The sequence below is a fragment of the Gastrolobium bilobum genome, unplaced genomic scaffold (genome assembly GCF_033153095.1).
Source record: "Gastrolobium bilobum isolate Gb01-03AN ecotype WA unplaced genomic scaffold, APGP_CSIRO_Gbil_v1 utg122075, whole genome shotgun sequence".
Taxonomy (NCBI): Eukaryota; Viridiplantae; Streptophyta; class Magnoliopsida; order Fabales; family Fabaceae; genus Gastrolobium; species Gastrolobium bilobum.
Genome location: NW_026895876.1, coordinates 1 through 11,017, shown reverse-complemented (window position 1 = coordinate 11,017; position 11,017 = coordinate 1). Strand labels below are relative to the sequence as shown.

At 32.8% G+C, this 11,017-nt stretch overlaps 1 protein-coding gene across 1 annotated transcript; it reads left to right on the top strand.

The window, feature by feature from the left end:
- The first annotated feature begins 3,743 nt into the window (after positions 1 to 3,743).
- On the top strand, positions 3,744 to 4,871 carry LOC133296561 (uncharacterized). Its single transcript, XM_061495564.1, has one exon. It carries the CDS (start codon positions 3,744 to 3,746, stop codon positions 4,869 to 4,871), a length of 1,128 nt encoding a protein of 375 aa, XP_061351548.1.
- The last annotated feature ends 6,146 nt before the right edge of the window (positions 4,872 to 11,017 follow it).

Genomic DNA, 11,017 nt, shown 5'->3' with positions numbered 1-11,017 from the left:
TGGTTACATCAAACAACACTATCAATGTACGATGACCAAGCCAATTTTCAACCTAGCATCACCTCTAAAACACCTTGGATAGTGGCTCAAACTGCCCAAAATTACCGGTGGTAATGTTAACTAGGTTGTCATACTATTAAAAAAGTATGAATTATGGATGAAATTTAGAGGCAGAAATTATTTCATCCCTAATAGGAACTAAAGTATAGATGAAAAATTAATTACTCTTTATTTGGGATGAAATTAACAATGAATTAATTTCTGTATCTAGTAAGGATGGATTTTGAGACAAAAAATATGACATTCCTATTAGGGATAGGCTTAAGGATGAAATATTTTCAATCTTTAGACTCTATCCTTAATAGGGGTAAAATATTATTCGTTCCAATTTGGACCAAAATTAGGGATGAAATATTTTTTATTTATGAATTTTGTCCTTAAATATAGACGGATTTAGGGATAGAATTTTGGATTTCAATGTTATTTTTTGTGAAATAGCAAAAGGCTAAATTTTTTGCTTGATTGTCTATATTGGAAGTTTATATATAAATATATATGGTCAGGATCATTTTACACCAATGTAACACTCTCAATCTTATCCGTTGATTCCATTTATATCTAAGTGCTCTAATTTTTTAGTAATGTGATCCATTGGATACAAGTGGATCAATGGTCAAGATTGAGTGTAAGACTTCTAATTCTTACACTGGTGTAAGAATATCTTGCCCCATATATATATATGGGGCAAGTTATATTTACAAACTTTTTTGTTTACTAACTCTTACAAACTATACTATCTTCTCCCGAGAGAACACTAGGTTTCACTATGTTCACCCTGGAGAAGATAGTGTAATTTGTAAAAATTTGTCAAAAAAATTTGTAAACGGATCCTTTCCCTATATATATATATGGCTTATCGAATGTATATTGGGCATATCGTTTCTTTCTCCTGTACTAGGAGATAAAGTTATTTCCAACAAACTAAAACTACATCATTTTAAGGGTTGGGGAAATTAACAAATGGTATTTTGATAAAATTCATAAACAATATTTCTAAAATATCTTTAATTAATTCTCTCAATCCCCAAAACGATGTAGTTTTGGAGATGCTAGAGATAACTTTATATTCTCTGGTAAGAGAAACATTTTTCCTATATATATATATAGGTAAAATCATTTCTGCAGCCGCTTTACGTACAGCAACGACAGGTGTATGGTTATGATTCTCCACATTTAATACTTTCATATTTTGTATGGTTATGATTCCCCACATTTAATACTTTCACATATATATATGGCAAGTATTTGATTGCTGCACGTACAGCAGCTGCAGAAATGTAAACTCCATAAATATATATATATATATATATATATATAACTTTACGAGATTTATGTGGTGAAAAATATTCGAAAGGTGGATAACCTAACCCGCTAGTTTCCTCCGAAGTTTGAGAATAAAAACTCCTTCATTTTATGAATAATTAATTATGATTCTAACGTAGAAAACTTTATTTAATATTAATAATACATTATCTAGAGTTTTCTCAGCACTCATCACAAGTTGCACATGTTTTTTTTAGTTTATCGCATTGATATTAAGAAGTTTGTTTGCTACTATGGACTGATTTAAAGACATATATTTTGTATGTCTATGAGAAATTATGTTTGAGAAACATGAAGACATCCCATGAGCTCAAGGTTTATAATGTTTTGATGATGCCTAAGAAATTGAAGAAACAAAGTTTTGGAAGCTTAGTGTCAAATAGGTTAGATGATATGTGACACCTATTTCTGGCCTTGAAAATGTCATATCTTGCTCCAATTAATTACATCATGCATATACAGATTATATAAGCATAGCCCATTTAAATAATTTTTTTTTAAAATAAAATATAATAAAAAAATAAAAAATAAAAAATAAAACTGAACACAGTTTAGAAATTACTGTCATGCTCATTTTTTTAAAACATTTGTCTTGTAAAAAGCATGTGGGCCTTTTGATAAAATTCTGATGGCAAATATTTTTTTTGGGCCCAAGATAAGGTTGTCCATAATAACTCATGTAATTGAGATATATAAAAAGAAAAAGAATTTTTTTTCAGATTATGCAACCTGATATATCTCTCTCTCCAAAAAGCTGTTCTTCAAGAATCGTACATTTTCTTTGAGCGAAAATGTTCTTCTTATGAATTTCAAGTGTGAACATCTTATCAAAGAGAAAATCCATAAGCCTTTTCTTATATTACACAACAGTGAGTTGTCTTTCTGCACAAATTTGTTTCATCAAAATCACCAGGTTCTGCAATTGGAATCTTTCAAGGGTTTTAAGCCTTGAGAAATTGGGGTTTTCATAATCATTGCATATAATTGGTGCACTCTGCATCAATACAACCTTTTTGGAGCAAATTTGATACTTTCTTGGCTGAATTGGTGATAGGCTTCAAATTGTATATTTTGCACGTGCAAGGTGCATTGCTCTTTAACCCTCTCTTGATAAACTGTGTACTTATCATTACTGTGTTGTCAGTTTTTGTGTTCTTTCTTCACTAGGGTAGTCCTAGTTGTTGACTGAATAGTGTGAGGCTCAAGAACCTCTAAATTGTCTCAGTTGGACTTAATCTTAGAGCTTGGAGATTGAGACACACTGTTGGTGTGGTCTCTTGGAGCAAGGAAAGGGTAAAAGACTCTTGTCCAAGGCTGATCTCAGCTCAAGTTGTGTAGTCCAGACTTGGAGCTTTGTTTTTAGATGGTTTTGAGTGTGTTACACTATTTTTTGTTTAGAAAGTTATTGTAAATAACTTTGAAATATAGTGGAACCTAATCCTAGAGTGCCGGTTGGCCTTTAGGCGAGACGTAGCCCAGATTAAGGGTGAACTCGTTAAATCTTGGTGTACTCTTTCTCAACTCATAACTCTTGTTCTGTTTCAAATTAAACAAAAATAAATAAAGTTGTTTACATTGTTATATAAGGTCTAAATTGCACTGAAATAATATTCTCTGATATATTCCAAATTTAAATTCTATTTTCTACATTGCAAATATACCTAAAGGAGCAGCTCTGTAGTAGATTTCAGTATATGTTATAAAACAATAGAACTCTGATTTATTTTTGTTGTAAACTGTGTGAAAGTGTTATTGACTAGATCTATTGGTTCATTAGTTAAAGTCTTGTATTAATAGAGCTTGAATATTCTGTCATTTTTGTTGGCTTTAATAAAAATTTATTTCTAAGCCTAATTTCAAGTTTTTTTTTTTAAAAAAAATTATTATTTTTAATCTGTATCTGCATATTTTTGTTACACAAATAAAATATATATATATATATATATATATATATATATATATATATATATATATATATATATTGAAGTGTTGGGTAAATAGTTTGTATTAATATACTTGAATTTTTTTTTTTAACTACGCACGGAAGTTGCACGGTGCAAGGTACGACATTCTATTCTCTTACTTCATTTTAGTATATTAGGGCATATAGGGACCAATTGCATTCTATTAGAATTGAAGATAAAACATCTAGCTAATTTGGTTAGCTTCTCTTGATTCTAATTCTACATTTATCAAATATTAAGTTCACTTGATATAAAGATATTTAAAAAAATCCTAGAACACCTATTCACCCCCCTCTAGGTGTTCATCCGCATCCTTATTAAAGAAGCCTCTTGCCCAACAAGTATCAGAGCTTTGTGCTCTGAGTGATTGACCATTGCCAAAGAGTTAAAGATCTTATGGCTTCTTTCCATCAGGATATTCCTCTTGAGGGTGGTTCCACCAACCGTCCTCCGTTTTTCAATGGGATTGATTATCCCTATTGGAAAACTCGGATGCAGATCTTTCTTGAGTCAGTAGATCTTAAAATTTGGTATAGTGTAGAGGAAGGATATCAGCCTCCAACCTCACTAGATGACAATGGAAGAACTGTAACTAAAAAACACACAGATTTCACTAGAGAAGAATTAGAGAAAGCCCAATACAACTCAAAAGCAAAAAACTTGATAGTTAATGCACTTGGTAAGGACGAATACTATCGGGTATCTTCATGTAAGACCGCACGTGAGATGTGGCTCATTTTAGAAACAACCCATGAAGGTACTAGTGAAGTAAAGCGTTCTAAACAAAATGCATTATCTAGAGAGTTTGAGCTTTTTGAGATGCATGAGGGTGAGTCTATATTTGACATGCAAAAACGTTTCATGCATATAGTTACATCAATGGATGCTTTAAATATTTTCCATGATGATGAACTGTTAGTTAACAAAATTCTGAGATGTCTTACCAAGGAATGGGATGCAAAGGCTTCGGCTATCTATGAAGCTAAAGATCTCTCTACAATGTCCATTGCCACTTTATTTGGAAAGCTTCAAGAGTACGAGTTAGAGCTAAATAGAAGGGCTAATCGTGAGCTTAACAAGAAGAAACAAAAGGGATTGGCTCTCAAAGCTTCATCATCTCATTCAAAGGAGAACAAAGAAAGCAAGCAAAGTAAGAAAGTTACTGATACTTCATCAAGTGAATCAAGCACTGGTGAAGACAATGAAATGACAATGTTCGTGAAAAAGTTTAACAAGTCATTCACCAAGTTTTTCAACAACAAGTTGAACAAAAGGAGAAAAAGGTATGCTGGCCAAGAAGAAAAGACAACAATTCAAGTAATGCAAACTCAAACAATGCTTGTTTTGAGTGTGGAAAAGAAGGTCACTTCCAAAAGGACTTCCCGAACAAAAAGAATAAATATGAAAATGGCAAGTTCAAGAAAGGTCAAGGCAAAAAGAAAAAGAAGGCCTATATGGTATTCTCGGATGATTCATCAAGCTCAACAAGTTCCTCAAGTAGTGAAAAAGCAAACTTGTGCTTAATGGCAAATCTAGAGGATGAACACACCGAGGTATACTCTTGCCACTCTTCTAACTCTTTATGTGATAGTAGTTCATGTAATGATTCTAACTCTATGTGTCACACTAGTTCTTGTGATACTTCTTCTATGGTTGGTCCATTATATGATGACTTGTTGTATGCTTATAAATGTTTGCAAGTTGAAAATGAAAAATTAACTTCTAAGGTTGAGAAAATTAAAAATGAGAAAAATGACTTGCAAAACAAAGTTGATAGTTTGACAACCATTGTAAATGATTTAATGAAAGACAATGACTATCTTAAAAATGAAAATCTTTTTATGAATTGTCTTGTTAGATCATGTGATGATGTGAATCCCTCTTCCACTATTTCATGTACTAAATGTGTTGAATTATATAATGAAGTGGATAGGTTGAAGATAATGGTTGATAGAATGACTAGTGGGAGAGACAATTTGAATGTCCTTCTTGGTAGACAAAGGGTTGAATCTACTAAATATGGACTTGGTTTTCAAAAACCTCCATTTGCTCAACCAAGGAAGACAAACCATTATCCCCCTAGGTTCATGTCTAAGCTACCATTTAAGAAATGTACATATTGTTGCATGAGTGGTCATCTTGTATATCAATGCAATATTAAGAAATATGGCCTAAAAAGAACTAATCTTAAGTGGGTTCCTAAGAGGACTATAGATGTGGGCAACATTGCCTCAACATCCCATGGACCTCAACCTAATACATATAGCATGTTCTTTAGCCCCAAGGTAAAGAACATGATATATGTTACTAAGAAGACTTAGTGAACATGTATGTATCATGTGCCATGGACTGTTTTATTATTATATTCATTTTGCACATGATATCTAGTCACTATTTGATATAAAAGAAGCATGTATGGACTGTTTTGAACTATCTTTTGATGCACATGTTTAGTATAAATATTGTGCTTAATTGTATCATGCTCCTACCTTAAAAATAATGTTGTTAAAGTTGTTAAATCCCCTATAAATCATTTACACTCAATTCTGTCCAACTTGGACAGCAATGATGTTTGTGAAAACTTCCCCTTATATAATGTTCATTTGTGCTTGATAGGACTATTGTGCTTTGGTGTATGTATCTATACTAACATGTAAGGACCCAAAAGTACAAAGGGTACCAATCGATCACTATATCCTCCTTGTGTTGTAGGTCTGTTTTAGAGCAAAGAGCACTAAATGGTATTTGGATAGCGGTTGCTCAAGACACATGACCGGAGATCTTTCAAAGTTCTCAACATTTCATAGACGGGAACATGGTAATGTTTCCTACGGTGACAACAACAAAGGAAAAATTCTTGGCTATGGTAATGTAGGTAACTCTTCAACCATATTAATTGAGAATGTGTTGTATGTTGACGGGTTGAAACATAATCTCCTTAGCATTAGTCAATTATGTGATAAAGGCTTTGATATAAAATTTAATACTTCCACATGCATAGTTGAATCTAAGGATGGTAAAAATGTTAGACTCATTGGACATAGATGTGATAACATTTATATGATTGACCTTGATAGTATGTCTTCTCTTGAACCTAAATGTTTGGTCTCTAAAGATAATGATGCATGGTTATGGCATAGACGAGTAGGACATATTAACATGAGTCAACTAAATAAGGTAATAGCCAAAGATCTAGTAATAGGTCTACCTAAGCTTAAGTTCAAGAAGGATAGATTGTGTGATGCATGTACAAAAGGTAAGCAAGTGAAAACTTCTTTTAAAAGTAAAAATGTGATTACTACCACACATCCCTTGCAACTTTTGCACATGGATCTCTTTGGTCCTACTAGAACCAAAAGCTATGGTGGAAATTACTATGCATTTGTGATTGTGGATGATTATTCTCGATTCACATGGACTTTATTTTTGAAACATAAAAGTGATGCTTTCAATTCTTTTGAAAAATTAGCTAAAGTTCTTGTGAATGAGAAAAGTGTGAATATTGTTTCCATTAAGAGTGATCATGGTGGGGAATTTGAAAATCATGATTTTGAAAAGTTTTGTGAAAATAATGGTATAAGTCATAATTTTTCTGCTCCTAGGACCCCACAACAAAATGGGGTTGTGGAAAGGAAAAATAGGACATTAGAGGAACTAGCAAGGACAATGCTCCATGATGGCAACGTTCCCAAACACTTTTGGGCAGATGCAGTTAGCACTGCTTGTTATGTTTCGAACCGTATCCTTTTTAGAAAAATTCTAAATAAAACCCCCTATGAACTCTATAAAGGAAGGAAACCCAATGTTTCACACTTTCGTGCCTTTGGTTGTAAATGTTTTGTATTGAATAATGGAAAAGACAACCTAGGTAAGTTTGATTCCAAATCCGATGAGGGTATTTTCCTTGGTTATTCCTTATCTAGTAAATCATATAGAGTGTTTAATAAAAGAACCATGACTGTTGAAGAGTCAGTACATGTTACATTTGATGAATACTATGATCCTGCTAATGTGCCGAGAAGGGCAAGTGTTGAAGATGATATTTCAGGAGAATTTGAAAAGATCTCATTAAATGACCAAGAGGAAGCTCAAGCACAACCTGAACAATCAATAGCTCCTCAAATTGAAGAATAACCCCTACGACCAAGTAGAAGAGTAGCATTAAATCATCCGCTTGATCAAGTACTATGTGATGTTAGACAAGGCCTAACTACTAGACGTTCTTTGAGAAATTTATGTAATAGTTGTGCCTTTGTGTCTCAAATTGAACCTAGTAATATTCATGATGTATTAAATGATGAATTTTAGATTAATGCTATGCATGTTGAATTAAATCAATTTGAAAGAAATTGTGTGTGGGAATTAGTCCATAAACCTAAGCACCAACAAGTAATTGGAACAAAATGGGTGTTTAGAAATAAGTTGGATGAAAATGGAATTATTGTTAGAAATAAAGCTAGATTAGTGGCACAGGGTTATAGTCAGGAAGAAGGCATTGATTATGATTAAACATATGCACCTGTAGCTAGGCTAGAAGCTATTAGGTTATTGCTTGCATATGCATGTGTGCATGATTTTGTGTTGTATCAAATGGATGTTAAAAGTGCATTTCTTAATGGCTATATTAATGAAGAAGTGTATGTTAAGCAACCTCCTGGATTTGAAAATTGTGAAAAGCTTGATCATGTCTATAGGTTAAAGAAAGCATTATATGGTTTAAAACAAGTACCTAGGGCATGGTATGATAGGCTAAGTAAATTTTTGCTTGAACATGCATTTATTCGTGGTAAAGTTGACACTACACTCTTTATAAAGAAAAAGCATGATCACACACTACTAGTAGAGACTTATGTGGATGACATTATTTTTGGTTCTACTGATGCCTCTCTATGTGAAGAATTTTCTAAGATTATGCGGGGGGAGTTTGAGATGAGTATGATGGGAGAATTGACATTCTTCCTTGGCCTCCAAATCAAGCAAGAAAAGGATGGCACATACATTCATCAAACAAAGTATTGCAAGGACCTCCTAAAGAGATTTGGGATGGACTCTGCAAAGCATATTGACACACCCATGAGCTCCTCATGTACACTTCACAAAGACGAACAAGGTAAATCGGTAGATTCTACAAGGTATAGAGGTATGATTGGATCACTTTTATATTTGACCGCCTCTAGACCTGATATTATGTTTGCTGTATGCATGTGTGCACGATATCAATCTAATCCTAGAGAATCCCACTTAGCTGCAATTAAAAGAATTTTTCATTATTTAGTGGGCTCTAGTCAAATGAGATTGTGGTATCCTAAGGGATTTCCACCAAGCTTAGTTGGGTATTCCGATGCCGACTTTGCCGGATGCAAGTTGGATAGGAAAAGCATGAGTGACACATTTGTTTGGAAACGCTTTAGTTTCTTGGCATAGTAAGAAGCAAGCTAGTGTAGCTCTATCCACTGCGGAAGCAGAGTATATAGCTGCAGGTAGTTGTGTTGCCCAAGTTCTTTGGATGAAGCAACAACTTCTAGACTATGGTTTGAAACTTGAGACCGTTCCCATCTTATGTGATAACACAAGTGCTATTAACCTAACTAAGAATCCCATTCAGCATTCACGCACTAAACATATTGATATTCGTCATCATTTCATTCGTGATCATGTTAGTAAAAGAGATGTTGAAATTAATTTTGTTGATACAACTAAACAATTAGCGGATATCTTTACAAAGCCATTACCTAGAGATACTTATGAAAGATTGCGTATATAATTAGGCTTATATGATCCATCTTCTTGATACATGCACATTCATGTCTTATAACATGCTTTATTCATTGTGCCATATTATATATGCTTTATGTTATCTCATGCTACTAATTTTTTTTGATAATGTCAAAGGGGGAGAAAATATAAGAAACAAATTGAGCATGTCCCACATTGTTAGAGGGAGTTTATATTGATAGGGGGAGCTTGGAAATTTTAGAATTTTGATATTGTCTCAATTTGAGTATATATTGTCATCATTAAAAAGGGGGAGATTGAAGACATCCCATGAGCTCAAGGTTTATAATGTTTTGATGATGCCTAAGAAATTGAAGAAATAAAGTTTTGGAAGCTTAGTGTCAAATAAGTTAAATGATATGTGACACCTTTTTCTGGCCTTGAAAATGTCATATCTTGTTCCAATTAATTACATCATGCATATACAGATTATATAAGCATAACCCATTTAAATAATTTTTTTTAAAAATAAAGTATAATAAAAAAATAAAAAATAAAAAATAAAACTGAACACAGTTTAGAAATTACTGTCATGCTCATTTTTTTAAAACATTTGTCTTGTAAAAAGCATGTGGGCCTTTTGATAAAATTCTGATGGCAAATATTTTTTTTTGGGCCCAAGATAAGGTTGTCCATAATAACTCATGTAATTGAGATATATAAAAAGAAAAAGATTTTTTTTTTCAGATTATGCAACCTGATATATATCTCTCTCGCCAAAAAGCTGTTCTTCAAGAATCGTACATTTTGTTTGAGCGAAAATTTTCTTCTTCTGAATTTCAAGTGTGAACATCTTATCAAAGAGAAAATCCATAAGCCTTTTCTTATATTACACAACAGTGAGTTGTCTTTCTGCACAAATTTGTTTCATCAAAATCACCAGGTTCTGCAATTGGAATCTTTCAAGGGTTTTAAGCCTTGAGAAATTGGGGTTTTCATAATCATTGCATATAATTGGTGCACTCTGCATCAATACAACCTTTTTGGAGCAAATTTGATACTTTCTTGGCTGAATTGGTGATAGGCTTCAAATTGTATATTTTGCACGTACAAGGTGCATTCCTCTTAACCCTCTCTTGATAAACTGTGTACTTATCATTACTGTGTTGTCAGTTTTTGTGTTCTTTCTTCACTAAGGTAGTCCTAGTTGTTGACTGAATAGTGTGAGGCTCAAGAACCTCTAAATTGTCTCAGTTGGACTTAATCTTAGAGCTTGGAGATTGAGAAACACTGTGGGTGTGGTCTCTTGGAGCAAGGAAAGGGTAAAAGACTCTTGTCCAAGGCTAATCTCAGCTCAAGTTGTGTAGTCCAGGCTTGGAGCTTTGTTTTTAGATGGTTTTGAGTGTGTTACACTATTTTTTGTTTAGAAAGTTACTGTAAATAACTTTGAAATATAGTGGAACCTAATCCTAGAGTGCCGGTTGGCCTTTAGGCGAGACGTAGCCCAGATTAAGGGTGAACTCGTTAAATCTTGGTGTACTCTTTCTCAACTCATAACTCTTGTTCTGTTTGAGATTAAACAAAAATAAATAAAGTTGTTTACATTGTTATATAAGGTCTAAATTGCACTGAAATAATATTCTCTGATATATTCCAAATTTAAATTCTATTTTCTACATTACAAATATACCTAAAGGAGCAGCTCTGTAGTAGATTTCAGTATATGTTATAAAATAATAGAACTCTGATTTATTTTTATTGTAAACTGTGTGAAAGTGTTATTGACTAGATCTATTGGTTCATTAGTTAAAGTCTTGTATTAATAGAGCTTGAATATTCTGTCATTTTTGTTGGTTTTAATAAAAATTTATTTCTAAGCCTAATTTCAAGTTTTATTTTTTTAAAAAATTTATTTTTTTTAATCTGCATCTGCATATTTTTGCTGCACAAATAAA

Coding starts and splice junctions, on each gene's coding strand:
- LOC133296561 (XM_061495564.1), top strand. CDS start 3,744: ATGGCTTCTTTCCATCAGGATATTCCTCTTGAGGGTGGTTCCACCAAC.